The sequence below is a fragment of the Struthio camelus genome, chromosome 6 (assembly GCF_040807025.1).
Source record: "Struthio camelus isolate bStrCam1 chromosome 6, bStrCam1.hap1, whole genome shotgun sequence".
In the NCBI taxonomy this organism is placed as follows: domain Eukaryota; kingdom Metazoa; phylum Chordata; class Aves; order Struthioniformes; family Struthionidae; genus Struthio; species Struthio camelus.
Window position 1 is genome coordinate 25,003,821 of NC_090947.1, and position 18,837 is coordinate 25,022,657.

The 18,837-nt window shown below is 37.8% G+C and overlaps 2 protein-coding genes across 8 annotated transcripts in view; both read left to right on the forward strand.

The window, feature by feature from the left end:
* Nucleotides 1–13,486, forward strand: part of LOC104144943 (sodium channel protein type 1 subunit alpha) — a 104,704-nt gene extending 91,218 nt beyond the window's left edge. For all 7 annotated transcript variants that reach the window (XM_068948719.1, XM_068948720.1, XM_068948715.1 and 4 more), the window contains 5 exons: nucleotides 4,975–5,028; nucleotides 5,370–5,507; nucleotides 8,377–8,481; nucleotides 9,597–9,867; nucleotides 10,245–13,486. In XM_068948719.1, coding sequence (XP_068804820.1) covers nucleotides 4,975–5,028; nucleotides 5,370–5,507; nucleotides 8,377–8,481; nucleotides 9,597–9,867; nucleotides 10,245–11,413 — 1,737 coding nt within the window. In that variant the 3' untranslated portion in view covers nucleotides 11,414–13,486. The remainder of the gene's footprint in view (nucleotides 1–4,974; nucleotides 5,029–5,369; nucleotides 5,508–8,376; nucleotides 8,482–9,596; nucleotides 9,868–10,244) is intronic.
* Nucleotides 13,487–15,323: 1,837 nt separating this feature from the next.
* TTC21B (tetratricopeptide repeat domain 21B) overlaps nucleotides 15,324–18,837 on the forward strand; it is a 41,736-nt gene continuing 38,222 nt past the window's right edge. The window contains exons 1-3 of the mRNA XM_068948749.1: nucleotides 15,324–15,406; nucleotides 15,581–15,710; nucleotides 17,770–17,880. Of these exons, the coding sequence (XP_068804850.1) occupies nucleotides 15,386–15,406; nucleotides 15,581–15,710; nucleotides 17,770–17,880 (262 nt within the window). The 5' untranslated portion in view covers nucleotides 15,324–15,385. The remainder of the gene's footprint in view (nucleotides 15,407–15,580; nucleotides 15,711–17,769; nucleotides 17,881–18,837) is intronic.

Here is an 18,837-nt window from a genome sequence, read left to right on the forward strand (position 1 = left end):
CGACTCTAACTGTGACAATTTAAATGTCATTGTGATTAATTACTGTCACACAAGGGAATAGCACAGAAGGGCCAGCAGTATTAAAGAAATATACATAAACTACTGAATACAAAATTGGGTTGTACCAGAAAGACTTGGAATATTTCTTTTCTCCCATTCTGATTTTTGAAATCCATTGGCCTAGAATGGGGAAAGGGAGGTTCAGAATGCTTTATTAGCCATGCTCAGGAAAAGCAAGGCATAAGCAAAACTCTTCCCGGATCTGCATGTCTTCTAGTAGTAACCTAGTCTATTCTGGGACAGGGGTAAGACCAGGGACCCTTCTTCCTGGCTTATGGCCTCAGTCGCCACCCTTCAGCTATTTGCAGAGTAATACATACCTCAGGGTCTCACTTATGCATAATTTATACCATCTTCACTCCAAAGGTGACAACAAAAAATATTTCTGACGTGAAAATTTAGACACTTAAGTAATTGCATTGCTCTGGGAGGCAAGTTCAGAGAAATTTTCCTATTGTTCCCGTGCTTCCAAATGGAAAATGTATCTAGGCCTGCCCAAGAGGGGACCAGCTCTCACAGGAGGAAAAGCCGGTTGTTTTTAAAATCTTTGCAGTGTAGTATGAGTACTATTTCACACAGGTATCAAAGGCTTGCCTAGTGGATGGAGTTTGTTGTGTGAGTAAGATTTCAGTGACACCACTTATTTTTTCTGTTCTACTAAAATGCATGTAAAAGTGTGAAGAGATTTTGTGTTTTACATACCAAAAAAAAAAAAAAAGACACTTCTGTCACTGCACAAAAAAGACACTTGGCCCTGCATCTTTTAGGGTTTAGTAAATATGCTGGTAGCAGTGATTTTGCAGTTATGGAATGATAAAAGCCCTAGGGCAAGGAAAAGTAAGTATCAACTTGATTTTCAACTAATGATTTAAAATTTGCAAAAGCTATGTTTTTTTCACCTTTTTTCTCATTTGAAGAATACAATGAAGGCCAAAAATTCATAAGTGCTTGAGATACTCTGCATCATTTTAATTAGGGAAGATATTTATATGGTGATTTTCTGTTTGATACATAAAGCACTTTGGATGAGGATCTAGTGCATGTTTCTAAGGCCATCGTGCTCTGAAGAAACATCAGAAGTGAATAGGTATGTCATAATCTTAGACTTACCTACTCTTCTTACTCAACTTCTAATAAAAACAAATACTAAGAATTAATTAGAGGGATATTAGTTGGGTATTTAGCTCAAAGTAAGACATTAAGGCTGAAAAATCTGATTTAAAAAATCATGATTGCCAGTGGATATGCTTTTTGTGCTCTCGATGTAAACATTAAGGGCCATTCTTTACATCTTAATGATTAGTTGAAAAGTCCTCTAAAGTGACTTGGTCCTCTGCCTTAATAAGCTAAGGCACAGACTTTTTTTTAGGTTGTGAGGGACCTGTGAATGACCCCATAGAGAACAGTACCATTTTTCTAATGACAAACACAGTGATAAGTGCCAATGGAAGAATTACAGCTACAAGGTCCTTTTCACAGGAGGCTAGTAACAACAGAAAGCTCTGTCTTACAATCTAGTATTTTTCCATTATCCATCCTCTCCCCCAGTTTATGCCTTTTGAGTTATTCGGGGAAGAATACTGTAAATTCCTTCAGCTTTTTTGAATTATAGATAGTATGAGATAAATCCTTGTTTCCTGCATCACCAACGTTTTCTCTTTGAAGTGAATATTACTGGAAGTAGTACCTTTCCATGACAGAAAAATCCAAAAAAACTTGAAAACCTGCAAAGCCTGGGATTGAAGAGCTTAGTTTCCTGGGAGAGACATATGAGTTTTGTGAAAAAAAAAAATTTTCTCAGTCATGAATTTGTGCCTTTGCTGGTGATATATGGGTATGTTCATCTCTGAAAAGCCCTTTTTAAGAGTAATGTAGGAATTAAACATAGCCCTGTCATACAGAACTACTCAAAAGAACTGGGAGATAATTTTAGAAAGAAATATCCTAGGCTCCAAAAATGGATTGGAAATGTGTCACTGTGGATTTTTAAGCCAAAATAAGTCTCTGAGAAGCTCCTTCTTGAGTTTCCTTGGTGGGGGGAGGAATGGACTCCTAGGAGGAACCTCAGAAAAGGATATAAATTAATCTTGGTTTGTGCTATGTAGTTTTTTTGGCTGAAAAATCCCTGGTATGGAAAGCAATGTTATAATTCTTTTCTGCACAAAAATAAAGGCTAATGATATATGCTGTCAATGTTACCAAATTTTATAGACTTTGGTGATCAGAGACCAATACCATTTTCCAAAAGTCTTATATAATTTGCAATTGGATATATTTAACAGGAGTGTAAATATTCATGCCACAGGTCATATTAGTTCACAACTGTCTCTGTAAAACATATTCTATGATCCAGCATAGCTCGTGTTGGTCTATGTGGATCTGCAAAGTTCTTTTTTCACTCTTTGGTTGGAACTTGTATTAGTATCTCTCTGTCCCTAAAGAGAAGCATCAAAGCAGGGACATATCTGCTGGAGAAACCCCTTTCACAATTCTCATGCATCAGTAAGTGAAGAGGAAGAGGTAGGTGTGCACAAAGAGATGTGACATCTGCTTGGATACTTTTACAGCATTATGCCTTTATAGGATAAATTTGCATCCTAGGGTTTGGATTCTTTGGTAAGTAAATCTCCTGGAAGCCTAGATGCTTACCAGGATAATATGTGGCAAACCAGTGGGTCTCAAAACACAATATTACATACGATATAAAACAGATCTTGGTAAGTGTAGGGTAAAAAATCAGATGAAGTCTAGGACTATCAGAGAGTTTAGGATGGCTTCAAAGCTCCAACAGGTTAGTATTTTCAAAAGAAGATATTATTGTATCTCAGGGGGAATGAGAATGTTTCTGATAGTTTATCTGGTAAAGAAATAGAGTGGTGTAACTCCAGCATTACTTATTACTTCTTTGGAAATTATTCATCAGGAAAAAAAGTTGATGTACTTTAAACAAAAGTAAAGTAAGTTGCATGATTTTTGTTTTGCTGTTTTTCTAACTACGTTTGAATTTATGTATTTCAAATTGCTTTGTGGGAAAAATATTTGGAATAGATGCTGCTCTCAGTTATGCTGCCGTAATCTTTGAAAGCGTCCTGCCCCATTTAGAAATAGTAAGACCTCAGCTGAAATACTGAGTCTAGTTTTGGATACCAGTTCAAGAGATGAATCAGTCGGAGAGAGTCCAGAGGAAACTAATGAGAACGATCACAGTTCTGGAAAACAAGATCTATACAGAAGTATTGAAGGAACAGTGATTATTTAACCTAAAGAAGAAAGGCAGCATTAAAACAGTTGTGAAATAAGTAAAAGGTGCTGGACAAAGGATGGTAATACTTTTTTCTCCACATCTGTGGTGGCTAGGACAAGAAGTGACAGTCTTAAATGGCAACAAGAGTATTTAGATATTAGGAAACACAATAAAGGCACGTGCTGGAATAGATATTTTTGATGATGTTGTTGAGTGTCCATCACTGAAAGTCCTTCAGAACAAGTTAAACATCTATTAGGAATTACATAAATAAAGTTGATCCTACCTCTCTTGCAGTTCAAATATTCCACATGGACTTTAGATTTTTCAGCTGAGACTTTCACTTCTTTCAGATTTATTGGTGATTTATTGGTCCTTTAATACTATATTTTGAGTTCGCCATCACACTGTAAGTTGCCTGAATTATTTCTTTTTTTGGGTGTCGGCCCCAAGGTGTGAAAGCTGTTGCATGTTGGACTTGCATCTCAGGATAACCCTGCTTGTTTCAGTATTCTACTGTTTCAGAAGTGCAAGAGACTGCTTTTCCTTTAAGAAAATAACTTCTCATTTGAAGTCCATTTTATGATGATGCCAGTTGCTTTGTATACTGCATAAGCAACACCTTTTTGAAACCTCCACTAGAAAAGAAACCCCAAGATGCTGGAGATAAAGGAACAATGATGGATGAAGAGTGTCCCATTCTCAACTTGTGTCTGCCACTGGCCTCTATCACAAGGAATATGAAGCAATCAATGACCTGCAGCCTTGGTTAGAAAAATTATAATAGAGATTAAGCGACAGAGATCTCAGATCTTTGTATCTTTACTCTGGGCACAACTGGATGAAAAACAGTGATATCTACTTTGGCATGTCTGCTTGGACATGTTGTCTAGGCTGTGATTGCTTCAAAAGAGAAATAACTGCTACAACAGAGAAAATGTCTTTCTATTTTGAAACCTCAGATGAAGCAATATGCACCTCAGTGTGAAATATGAAAATTTACAGATTTGAGCCAGAGGAAACAGCTATAAAAATTAACTGAATGCCACTACCTATAAGGCATCTTAAGTCTTTGATGTGCACAGAACACATATGCTCTTGTTCATCGCTGAATATATTTGATGGATCTAGCCTCTGTAAACCACAATAAAGTATTGTTTAAATTGAAAACAAAATCACTGTATCTGGAAAAATCTTTTAAAGTAGAGAAATCAGAATTCTGATTAATAGGAAAATACTTGCCTTTTCTGAGCACATCAGATCTTCAGTTCCCTTTGGTTGCCACCTTTCTGATTGATAGGAGAGGGAGGGACTGCACATCAGTCTTCATTGGTGGCAACTGAGTTACAAAAGCTATTTCTCAGCTGCACATAGCCTTCACAATTGATGTGACTGATGAACGTTTAATCCATTAAAATGATACTGCATTCTATTGTTTGTGATAAATTAGTTGGTTATACTTATTGCCTATAATGCCACTGCTCATATCAAGACAAAACAGGGGGACATAGCAGTGTATCTGCCAAGCAGCTCTGAAGAAAGCCAAGAGATTAAATTATCTAGAAATGCTATATTATGCTAATTATTCCTGATACTGTAGTCAGTTGTTGGAAATAGTTATATAAATTTTCTGAAAGCGATATGCTTAAATAGGTGTGTACTGTTTACAGGCTACATTTAAAGGCTGGATGGATATTATGTATGCGGCTATTGATTCAAGAGATGTAAGTACCGCAAATGTTTTAACGTACCTTTTTTTCTTAGAGGTCTGCTATCAACAAATATACATTTATATATCCTACAAAAGCAATTAATATCTATATAATAGAATGAAACAAAATTAAATGATCTGAGACAAAATCTGCTGTAACAAATTGTTGAAAACTCAAAGTGAACTGCCAGATGCTGATGGCAGTAGATGGAATGGGTAAAAATATGTAGATTTAAGTAACAAGAGTATTTTCCAAATACAAGATATTCTGGACTCTTTGTCCAAGGTTGCTGATTTTTCAGTTGAAATTTTCACATGAAATCTTAGAAATTATATTTCACATTTTTTCCTTAGGTATTACTGCAACCCAAGTATGAAGACAACCTGTACATGTATTTGTATTTTGTCATCTTTATCATTTTTGGGTCATTTTTCACCCTGAACCTGTTCATTGGTGTCATCATCGATAACTTCAATCAACAGAAAAAGAAGATAAGTATTAAGTATTTCATTTTGCTTCTAAAGGTACTGCAAAACATTGATTTTTCAAAGGTTCATAATATATGGAATGTATACCCGAGCTTTGTTCAAAATTGAAAAAGTCAAAGAACACATTTCATTCATTGCATTCCTCACTTTCTTCAGGTTTATCCCACTAGTAACAGACCAAAGAAAGATTTTGGAAGTTATACAAGCTGGATGTCAATAGGTGTATGATTAGGGAGCCTGTGTAGTGCTCAGTGCTTGCACTCCCGTGTTATCAGTAGCAGATTCCTAAACACCTATCCAAAAAAGGGTTGCCATCCAGTCCTATGTGTTCACAGATATTCCAATATTCCAAAATTCCTGGAATTAGATGTCCGCAGCTCTCTATTTTTATCTGGGAAAAAATGAACTATAAGAGGTATGTAGCGTCTGATGGGTTTTCATTCAAGCCATCTCCATAAGAAAGTTATGACAGGCAGTGGATTTTGGTTAGGGTGCCACGAAGGACCCATATATCTCTTTTTACCCTCGCCATCAGACTCCAAAGGCCAATTCTGGCATTTGCTAAGAACTTTGTTAAGCACAGATGCCAATCAAAATAAAAGAGTTAAAAGAAAGCGCTTTGCTGTTAACAGTATCAAGACTGCTTCCCTCTTGAGTGCAGTTTCTCCAAAGCCTGATAGCCCACTTTCTCAAGACCTTTCAAAACTTTGAGCTCCAATGCTAATACTGTGATTGCTAAACCAGTGGTATCTAAAGCACAGATGCATTCACTTGCTGAATTTGTCTGTTTCCTTTGTTTCACTACAGTCACAGATGAGAAATGAAAGCATTTAACAGCTCAGACTACTTGAGTTTATCTCAGATGCTATTTTCCATATCACTTCCTATAAAAGAAAAGAGGTACTGAAAAATATTTGTTGAAGTCCACGGAATATAACTGTAGAAAAATGTCACATTACTGTTTTTTTGTGACATGCAGTATTGGATGTTCAGCAGACATCTCCTGGACTAAATGCTCAGATTGTCGACAGCTGTACTTGATGAACTAAGGTCCCCAGCTGGTCTTCTTGCTTTTCAGGAAATTGCTGCCTACATGGAAATACTCTCAGTCTTCCAGGTTTAGTCTGAAATTGAGAGGTAGCTCAAAGCCTTAGATCCATGATATTTTTATGTTTTGTCTGAAAGTTAATGTGTTAACTCTGCCAAGATATTAATGTTATGTTTGTCTCAGAACTAAACAGAAGGCAGCAGGCCTTAGATGACATTTCCTGTCAGTTCCATAAATAATGAGCATTTCAGAAGATTTTACGTGGACCTTTAAGATTACTCATTTACAGTACTGCCATATGATGTGGAAAGACTAAGCCAATACAAGAACTATTAAATAATCAGGATTCAAGTTGAATACACACCTAATATTTACCAAATGTATGCAAAGCCTATCCTATTCCATTTAAAAGAATGATCCTAATTGATGTCAACACTACCATATAATACATAAACAAAATTATTGCAAGAATATGTACTTAATCTTTACTCGTTTTACTAGAAAGGCTGTCCCCAAGCATCAAGGAACAACATCTGTCTTTTGAAATATTTGTGGCATTTGAATTTTTAGAAAACAGAATCATACCTCTGCATATCTGATGTTTAGTGTTTCAAATACTCCTGTACAATTTTAAAGCAGGTGTATTACTGAATCCATAGAATATGTTTTTTTCTGGCTGCTGCTTCTTCAAGTATGGCTGAGACAATTCTGGTTCACCAAACTATTGAAGCTGGCAGCCAGTTGTATTTTGACTTTCAGCTGCCATTAAATAAAAAATGCCAGGAATCAGTGCCTAGACTCCCAGGAGGGATATCTACATTGCCCAACAGTCTCTGAATTCTCTGCAGATCTATGATCCAGTCAGAGTAAGTTTAAACGTTGCTTAGTTTGGTTCTGGATGTTTTGATTTGGGAATGCGAAGAAAATCTTTTTCAAATCCTGGAAAGCCAACATATTGGAATTTTATGCATTCACATGGATATGGGTTAGCAGGGGTTAGCATAAGGTAACTAATATTCATTTTCTCATGGACTCTGCTTTCAGCCCTCCTGGATTATTCAGCGAACCTTAATAATCAAGAAACCATGATAGCTTTCATGCAAATTCACTTATTTTCAGTATCAGCATATCTAACTATGCAAAGGAGTATCTCTTTAGTCACTCAGTAGTCTCAATTTCCTAAATGGCTGATCAACATTTGCCTGTGTAATAAAGTGACTTATATTCAGTGCCTTTTATGAACTTTTGAGGGAAGGATGTTCCTTAAGGAACCTTTTTTAGAAAGCTGTTACCAGTTGTTTTAAAAAAGCCTGTTTCGCTATGAAAACTACTACATCTGGTGAAAAATGACTTATTTTCTGGATCTACAGGAAAAGCATCACAGGCAATGCCATTTCAATACAGATATAAAAGTGGGTGACCTTTGTCAAACATGACACTTCCTAGTCAGTGTCTGGTATTTAAAGTTTAAGTTTGACAAAACATCATGCTGAGGGCCAGTGCACGTGCTTATGTGGGATGTCCTGTTTATCATTACTGACAGCATCCGTATGCCTTGTCTTCAGATATAATAAAGCCTTGAACTAAAAATTCATTATTAGCTTAATTATTAACTAAGCTTCATAATGCATGTTAGTATTAAAAATTGAAAATAGTTACTAAAAAGAGCAGTAGCTCAATGTTAGTATAGCCTTGTGTCTTCACAGTAACATACACGCACACATGCACACACACGCACACACACACAAATCACTTTTCTCTTTAAAAGTTTTTTCTAACACTGCATATATATGATTATAACCAGTTTTGATTTCATGTTTTTACTTTGGAGGTCAAGACATATTTATGACGGAAGAGCAGAAGAAATACTACAATGCAATGAAAAAGTTGGGATCCAAAAAACCACAAAAACCTATACCAAGACCAGGGGTAAAATTATTTCTATTCATCAGGCCAGCAGTTATTTATGAAAAGCTCAGTTTTCATTGATATATATAGAACAGAAATTTGCTTCTGTACAAATTATCTCTAAGTAGTGTATCAGTCAGCAAAAGTGGGAAATAAAACGCAGAAAGTAAGTTGATTAATTTTTCCTTCGCAATCATTTCATGTGTGAATTCCAGAGTTTTACATTTGCTAGGCAAACCGAAGACATGTATCTTCTTTCACTACAGCAAGGAACAGAAATAAAACCATTGGGTTTACTTACAGCTGCTAAGATTTTTCAAAAATGCCTGAGGAATTCAGGTCTCTATGTCCTTTAAGTTCAATGACATCTGTCAAAACATTTGACAAAAATTTTGTCAAAAACATTGTATTTTTAAATTCTTCATGGAACTGTTACAAATACTTCTGGATAAAATTACCTAATATTCCCTCTGGGTTGTAATCCATCAATTATAATTCATTATAAAATCCCTATACTTTGCTAAGATTTGGTTAAAATTTCTCATACTTGCTGGTTAACTTGAGTTGTTTTTCCTGGAAACTTCCAGCAAAAAATGTTCAGAGAAAAGAGCAAAAATGAGTAGGCTGGTCAAAGATAAATAGTTTCCCATTCAGTCATTTGAAGCAATTTTAGGAAGAATGCTAATATAGCAAAAACAGACCCGCAGAATTTAAGACGTATAAAATTAAAACTGATCAATCTCCATTCATCCATTTTCTGGCTATGCTTTAAGCACTGTCTTTAATCACACTATCTCTGTGTATTTTTTCTCTAAGGGCTCAGTCTTATTCATTTCACAGAACAGGAAGTGGTTGAGGCAAAAGCTTCAAGGGGCAAAGATGTTGTGGTGAAAGCAGGACCCAACAGAGCTAATTTTTGTTCATAAATCTGCCAGGTGGATGGATGCATGAAGACTATCATATTGCATATATGTAAAGGAAGCTGAACTTAGCTTCACTTTGACTAGTCTAGTTAATTTCACTAATTACTTTTTTTCTGAAGTCTTATAGGAAGTAGTGAATATGTTTTTCTACTAATACGAAATGAAAAACAATTATAATTTGTATTGGATGTTTCTTTTGTCTTTTCTCCTCAGAACAAATTTCAAGGCATGGTCTTTGATTTTGTGACACAGCAAGTATTTGACATCAGTATCATGATTCTTATATGTCTTAACATGGTTACCATGATGGTAGAAACTGATGACCAAAGTGATGAAATGGAAAATATTTTATACTGGATAAACCTGGTGTTCATTGTTCTTTTCACTGGAGAATGCGTACTGAAATTAATTTCACTTCGCCATTACTATTTCACGATAGGCTGGAATATCTTTGATTTTGTAGTTGTCATTCTCTCAATAGTAGGTAAGTATTGTTTATTGTACTTACAAAAAGAGGGTAAAATGAATATCAAGTGAACATTTACTCAAGGGGCTGCATGGTTGGCTTTTGCCACTGTAAGGTTTACAAATAAGTCATGTAACTTTCATTTTCTCTAGTAATTTATCTAATCCAACAAGCAAAACTGTTACTACCACTCAACATATATTGTGCCTGCAAATTTTAAATAGGTCATATAAGAGAAATTATGAAAGTGGAATCTACAGAGTATCTTTAATTGTTATATGTAACCAGCAATTTAAAATTACTTTTATATCCAAATTCCTGCTATAATATGGAGAGTAAGTGCTAAAATGCTAAAACCTCGTCTTTTTTTTTTTTTTTTTTTTTTTCTGTTTTAGGTATGTTTCTAGCTGAGATGATTGAAAAGTATTTTGTGTCCCCTACTCTGTTCAGAGTCATTCGACTTGCCAGAATAGGTCGAATCCTGCGTCTCATTAAGGGCGCTAAGGGCATCCGCACGCTGCTTTTTGCTTTGATGATGTCTCTTCCGGCTTTGTTCAACATTGGTCTGCTGCTGTTCCTGGTCATGTTTATCTATGCGATATTTGGAATGTCCAACTTTGCCTATGTCAAGAGGGAAGCCGGTATCGATGACATGTTCAATTTTGAAACGTTTGGCAACAGCATGATCTGTCTCTTCCAAATTACCACGTCTGCTGGCTGGGATGGTTTGTTAGCCCCAATTCTCAACAGCGGGGAACCAGACTGTGACCCGCATAAAGCTCATCCGGGCAGCTCTGTTAAAGGAGACTGTGGCAACCCTTCCGTTGGGATTTTCTTCTTTGTCAGCTACATTATCATATCGTTTCTGGTAGTGGTGAACATGTACATTGCTGTGATTCTGGAGAACTTCGGTGTTGCTACTGAGGAAAGTGCTGAGCCCCTGAGCGAGGATGACTTTGAGATGTTCTATGAAGTCTGGGAGAAGTTCGATCCAGATGCAACACAATTCATGGAATTTGAGAAATTGTCTGATTTTGCAGCAGCACTTGAGCCTCCTCTTCATCTACCCAAACCGAACAAAGTCCAGCTTATCGCAATGGATCTGCCCATGGTAAGTGGTGACAGAATTCACTGCCTGGACATCTTGTTTGCTTTCACCAAGCGTGTTTTGGGGGAAAGTGGAGAGATGGATGCCCTCAGAATACAGATGGAAGACCGGTTTATGGCATCAAATCCTTCTAAAGCCTCTTATGAACCGATTACCACCACATTAAAAAGAAAACAGGAAGAAGTATCTGCTGTCATTATTCAACGTGCTTATAGACGTCACCTTTTAAAACGAACAGTAAAACAAGCTTCCTTTATCTATAACAAAAATAAAACTGAAGGAGGGGCTGGTCAGGGTATGAAAGATGAAATTCTTATTGACAAGTTAAATGAAAACTCATTTACAGAGAAAACCGATATAACTCCATCAACAGCAGTTTGTCCACCATCTTATGATCGTGTAACAAGGCCAGTTAAAGAAAAGTATGAAAAGGAAGGCAAAGATGTTCAGAAATAAAAGTAAATTGCAAGCAAAATCATCGATGTGCAAAATAGTTCATAGCCTGTAAAGGTGATGTGTTTGTGTCAACAGGACTCCTGAAGGGAAGTCTATGCCAAACAGACAGTTTTTACAAATGTACTGTATATTTAAGGTCAGTGCCTATTAAAAGACAGTGACCCCTCGTCAGTAACTGTGACTGTGATATGGGGAAACAGCCTTGACCAGGAGGTTACTGTTCTCACTACCAGCTGACACTGCTGAAGAGGAGAGAAAAAAATGGCTACTCAGGCTGTAGGGACTAGTTAAAGGGGTGCAAATCAATAATTTGTGTGTTTAGCATAAAACAATACACTAACTGTAACCACTGTTTGCATTTCAACTGCCACATACGTCATATTTTTACAAGATCTGTGTTGGTGGATTCATCTTTTTTTTATTCATATGTTGTTTATTATATGTGACTATTTTTGTAAATGGGGCTTCTGTTGGGGAAGGGTTAAGTACTACTTTACAGGTGTAAGGACCAGGTGTTCTATTATATGACTCTCTAATATACACACAGAAATGATTTGCATGAAGGCATGCTGCACTTGTAGATCATGCATGAAAAAACATTAAGTCACAAAGAACAACAGATTTTTTAACTCAGCGTCTCTGGAAAGGAGTACTAAATTCTGAGGTGCTTAATTAATGTATTCATGTTGTTTTACATCCAAACAAGTCTTGCTATGCCTGTAAAGTCCCCTATAATTCACAAAAGTAAAGATGGATTATTTTTTACACAGACCGTTAATTTTCAGAAAGAACAAATTTATTTCTAGGTCTAGAGTCACAGATTTTGTCAAGGTTTTCTGCCTACAAATACTAAATGAATCTGCCCAAAACCACAGAATTGATCAAAAAGAGCCCTTTACAAAGTTGTTCTGCTTTATCCTGCAGTATTGTTTAGCCATCTTCAGCTCTCAGTAAGGTTGATGTTGCATATGTTAATGAAAAGCCCTCTGTTATGTAAATAGTAATTTTTAACCTGTGGTGCATGTTTGAGCAAACAAATAATGAGCTGAGCACATTTATTGCATCAAATATGTACCACAATAAATGTAGTGTGCAAGCTTTCAACAGGTAAAATTATGTATTCTCTGCCATTATAGATAGTTTGGATGCTATCAATGCATGTTTATACTGCCTATGCTGCTGTTCCTTTGACTGTCCAAGATTCTTAGATATGGGAAGCCATACATCAGAGCTAAATGAAATAAACTGTTCAACAAGACCTCATTCCTCCATACCATTATGCAATATTTTGCAGCTATTTAGGAGCTTATTGGTTTTACATTTTTGAATTTTAAGTGAAATGCATATAGTGTGTATCTAAACTGTACAGACATGTTGAAAACTACTAAACCTGTTTAAAATAATATTAGAATTTTCTAAGCAAATATAAATACTGTAAAAATCATTTTATTTTATTTTTCAGCATTATGTACATAAAAAAAGAACTGAATTTTATCTTCAGGTTGATGTCACACCATTTTTGTTACTTTCTGTCCATAGCACTTTTTCACAGAACTCCAGAGAGCAAGAGATGTCTAAGAGAATGGATAGCTGTAGGTTCTTACTTTTTACTACATTTGCAAACATTTCAATACTTTCTGCAAAGCAAATTCATAATTTGCTTCCAAAAAAAGTTTTTCTGCAGTTTTCTTTCAGAAATGGTGTAAAGTTTTAATTGAATGTCTAAGTAGTGCCTGCATCAGAAATCTTCAGATTTTTCTTTCACAGAATTCTTGTTTTTTTTTCATTGTGATCTTTTTTTTTGATTCATGCTGCATTAGAACAGTTCTAAATGTTATCCTGAGTCCACAATATTTTTTCACAAAGACAAAGTAGCAAAATTGTATAATCAAACACATCAGGACATATTATGTTTCTTACACAGGAAAATTAAATATAGATTACTTTTACTAAAATTATTGACTAGTACTGTATTAGTGAACTGCATGCAGGAAAATGCTACTATTACCCTAACTGATGCTAAACAACGTTACTAATGCGCCAAAATAATAAAGATTACATTTTTTTATTGTATGTTCCTGTTGTTTTTGTTTATTACCTGACATTAAAATAAAAAGGTAGAATTTAAAAATGCACAGGATACTGAAGATAGGATACTGAAAACCTTTACAACTAGGCATACTGTTTACTATTAAAATCCTAGTACCGCCACAGGGCTGTCCTAAAGTAATACTGTTTCTGTACTGATGAGAAAGACAAAGTACAGATGAGATATACTATTTCATATAGTATATGAAATATATAGTATAGCAACAGTCTACAATGCTATTTCATATAGTATAGCAATATACACATATAAAATTATTCTTCTTTTAATTCATAAAGAGAAAATGTTTGTTTTTGTTAGACTTTGTTTTGGTAGACAAAATAGGTCTTAAAGGGTTATCTTAAAAGGTGTGTAAATTACCCACACTCTGACAGAAGTATTAAAATTTGGTAATAAGTTGAATAATATTATTTAATATTCTATTTATAGATCTTTAAACCTTCTTTTGCTCAAAAAATAACTTCCAAGATAAAAGAGAGCTATATCATTGTAATTGCCAATTACAATGGCAATGGTCATAGTGACACAAAAATAATAGTTTCTCACACCTATCTGAGGATTTCGTTGTTACAGAAGCTGAAATGTTATGTGCAAGATTTGAAGCCTGGTTTGCTTCCTTGTATGTAACAGTAATTTTGGTGGGTTTTTTGCAAAGGATACTTTGTTTACAATGTTAGATGGACTACACAACCATTCTGAAGGGAAATCATTTAGGAGTATTTGTTTGTTTCTGGTGACTAGTCTAAACAATGAAAGAGGATGCTTTCATCAGGTGGGAACCCTGAATTTTACTAGTCTTTCCAACTCTAGAATTCACTGCGAGGAAAGAAAGAGCAGAAAAGGGAACTTTTTCTATTTAATTTCCACACAGCTTTACATAACCTGAAGAGCTCAGTACTGTGGTATGTGACAAACCTTGTGGAGTTTGGGCCTCTAAGCTGTAAGTCGAGTCATCTCTAAGACCACAGAGCCTAAAAATAATAAAAAAAGCAAGAGATATTATTAACATAAATTGCCAAAGCCTTCCATTCAGACAAGAGCCTGTATAATACTCAGGACAGAGGGTCAGTGAGATGATTCATGACCAAAACAAAAAATCCTCTGCAAACAGTGGTTTCTCTGATTTTTTAAACATGAGATGCCAAAACTAATTTTCTAGCGTACAGAACTGCTGAAAAAGCAACCGCAGTCCTGGATGTCAACTTGGAGGTAACCTGCGCAGCCCATACTGGGGTGGCACGGACATCCCAGCTACATAGACGGCCAGCCGGTCTATTTTTAAGGAGGTCAAGATATGCGATGGGAAGTATTAGGTTTTGTAAAAAAGAGGGGGAGGGGAGAAACTATCAAGCTAACAATGCAGATCCAAGCTTGCTGGTAAAGCCTTTGCAGCATTTAATGCCATTTCACATTCTCCACAGAAGCGTGCCGACCACGCCCCCGCGTGCCGTCACCCACAGCCGTTAGCTGCTAACCCCCACCGCGGCCCGAGCTAGCCCCGCCCCCACCGCCAGAGCGCGCCGCGCCCCAACCACCACCAACCAAATCAGGTGTGTTCGACCCCCCCCCTCCGCCCCGTCTACCGCCCACCCAATGGTAACAAACCTCCCGTCCAGATTAGCAAATGGGAGCTCGCCCTGGTCCTACAGTCCCTCCTCCTTCTCCTGAGCTGCCAATGGGACCAGCAGGCACGCTCCGCCCCTTCGTCGTCTTTCTTCCCGTGTCTCTCCCGCCTCCTTTCCCTCCAGGCCAATGGTGGCGCCCGCTCCTGCCAGCCGGCCAATGGCAGTGAGCTCCCGCCCCGCAGGCCCTGGCCCTTCCGCTGGCCCCGCCCTGGCGGCGCTGGGTAGCAACGCGCTGAGGCGATGGACGCGGTGGGGCAGCAGGTGCGGGTGGTCCCTGGCGGGGCTGAGGCGGCCGCGGCGCTGCCGCTTCCCCCCGGGGGAGCGGGGGGCCGGCGGGGAGGAGGGTGAGCGCGGCGCGGCGGGCGGCGCAGGGCGGGGGCAGGTGGCCAGGGCGCCGGCCGCCCCGGCTCTGACCCGCGGCCGCCTCTCCCGCAGGCCCTGCTGAATTACTACTGCCAGGAGGGCTACTTCCAGCACGTCCGCGCTGCGGCGGAGGAGGCGCTGGGGCGGCTGGGCAGCGACCCGGTGCTTCTCTTCTACCGGGCCTACGGCGCTCTCAGAGCGGGTAAGGCGGGGCTGGGGGGGCGGGCGCCGCTGCCCAGGCGGCTCTGCCTCGGCGCAGCGAGCACGGCGGCGGCTCCGGTCAGGGGCTTCTCCAAAGTCAGCTGCTGCCACTGGCCAGGAGCTGACGGTGCCCCTTGTCTTAGAGCACCCTCCGGGTGCTTTTTAGGCATGCAGGGTCTGCCTGGAGCCGGTGCTGTCCTTGAGTGCTTAGGTTGGGTGCTCTCTGGTCCCTGCTGGTTCTTGGAGGATGCAAACTTGAAAATGGTAGGTGAAAGTAGTTTCATCTGTGAGTGGGTGGAAGCGATAAGCAGATCAGAATATGCTGTACTTCCCTGTGGAGCTGGAATGCTTGTCAGCCTGCTGTTCTTAAGGTAAGCTAGTTCACTCTGGGGACAAGAGGCAATTTAGTAGTGCTATAGATCTCAATTTGACTTTGTAGAAGCCTGGCTTTGCTGAACCTGCCTAGGTGGTGTTTTCTGTTCCCCCCTTCTCCACCCCCTCTCCCTGAAAAGTCTGCCTTCATTGCAATCAAAATTTTTAGTCTTTGTTCTTCTGCATAGGAAGAACGTTACACTTGTGCAGTCTTTATAGTTTATTTCTTTACGCTTCTACCATTCTTCTTCGTTAGGTACTCACTGACTGTGTTTGATTGGTCATTAAGACTTCAGAACATGCTTTCCTCTCACCTGAATGTTTTCCATGTGAGGAAGATTGCTAGTGCTTTAATGATCTACATACAAACATTTTTCAGTTTTCCTTCCCTTTTCCTCCCTGCCTTCCCCAGGTTGAATGAAAGTGCCGTAGACCCCACAATGCTAAAGTGAGGAATAACGAGCCTCATTCTTTTGTGAACATGGTTCAAGTAGAAGGGTTCCCTAAGAGGGAATTTGGGCCTGACTCAAATGGCCACTACTTTTTATCACAAAGATAAATTTGCTGGTTATTCCTACTAATATCTCTTCTCTTCGATATAGTTGTATGTAACTGTCTGCACCGATCAGCTTCTGGGGAGCTGACAGATGATTGCTCTTGGGAGAATCCTCATATACATTAAAGTGTTCTGAGAAGTTGATTTAACAAGACATATGTTGTTAGGAAGTCACAGGACACTAATGAGTAATCTAAAGCTTGTATTAATAAAGATGGATTTTTTTGTATGTTTGTGTGTGTGTTTTTTTTTTTTCTTCCCCTAGAAGGAAACTGGTAAGAATGATGTACCTCAGCATCTGGTTGACAGTATCTGCCCACATGCTGAACTTGGGTACCCACTGTGTATCTTTAAAAAAGTTGTTTATGTGTTAGCGTTTGCACCAAGTTAAATACCTTCACATAGGCAGTCAAAAGATCGTATTTCATACCACTTCATACCCTCTATGCTTTGGAAATTGCCCATTTAATTAAAAAAATCTAACGAACTTTGGAAAACAAAACAGTTATAAATAAACAAAAAGTATTCCTAGATTTCACTGCTGGACATCTCTGAAATTACTGAAACTAAAATAAGGTAAAGTATATTAAATTGGAATTGTGGGATGTCAGTGAGATTTGTGTAAATTCTTGTGGGTGGACAGGAAGACAGTAGGAAGGATTCCAAAGGCAGGGAGATGCTGCATCTGTTCCCAAACTCCCTGTTTATTTTTGTGTGGTTTTACAGTCATACATTCCTATTTGTCAAAAACTTTCTTCTTCTGTTGATGTTCAAAGGTTCTCACAAACAAAGCAAAAATTCTGGCTATATGAAGAAACAGGAGTGCAAATTGCTGCTGAACACCCCATGTAAACCAAATAATAAAGATGATTTTCATCTTTATGGCAGTTGGCAGAGCTAGCACATAACTCCTTTCAAGTTCTCTGCATTGAGATGCTTTTTTCTTTCCTGTGTTTGAAAGATTTGCACAAGGATGAAAATAGATATGTGAATAATGAAATAAGTTCTATAGAAAGAGTTATCAAAGGCATAAAATAAAAAAGTAAAGGAAAAATATGTCAGAACGAGGATTTGATGCTGTTATTTTTTGTCTTGAAGGACACAAGGCTTATTCTGCTCTTGTTTTCACTAGGTGACATCCAAGACAGTATTCGGCAACTGGAGTCTATTAAAAATAAACAGGAGGTGTCACTTTGTACAATGATGGCTCTAATTTATGCCCATAAAAAAAGCCCTAATCCAGGTATGATCATTAAGACCATTTAAAGCTTTACACAGTTTTTTAGCGTCTATAGAAGAGTTTTGTAAGCTATAACCTGAGTTGCAGATTATTTCAGTTTTTTTCAGCTTCACTTCAGCTTTGTGTTTAATGTCACGTCAATACTGAAATTGAGTGAAATGTATCAAGATTGTAAACAATAATACAAAAATACAAAACTGAAGAATAAGATTGAATTTGAAAATAAAACACTAAAAATCTGACTTGTGTTATCTACCACAGTGAAAAATATTCTATGGAGAGTATTTGAATCAAGTTGCTTCATCTGATTGTTGTTGACTACTGACTGATGCTAGTTCTTCTGGGCAGAACTGCAATTTAAGAAAGAAGTCATTGAATCCATTAAGGCCATTTCTATCGAAATTTCAAGTTTCCTTGGCTTTACAAATGGTAGACTTTGGTACTCCTTTCTCCACTCTAAAAACTGTAACGTCTTGCTCAAAATTAGTTTCTGAAAAATACATGTGAAAAGCACAGGTAAACTGAGTTGTTGTTAAAAGTGTTAGCGTGGTGTCTTCTTGACTCTGCAAATTGATAACTCTATTTTTGCCAACCTTGTGCACAGTATGATGTGAAACTTAGCTCTGACTAATGACATCACTCTTATTTGAAGCCCTGAGGACTACTACGATAGTAGCAGTGAAATTATTTTTCATTTAAGTACTCCTTGTGAAAGTCACACCAGTGAGTCTGGCCTTTGAATTTACTGGCTCATTTAAAAAAAAAAAAAAAAAAAAAAAAAAAGACCAGAAATGAATGTGGATAAAAGAGAAATATTTGGCAGTAAGTCCCACAAGGCAAATAAAACATGTATAGGTGATTAATCTGGTGAGAGTCGCTAACAATAACTATGAGGATGTGAGAAAATGAGCTTTAGATCACACATTTTCAAAGTATTCGGGACTGAAATCGTCTTGTATT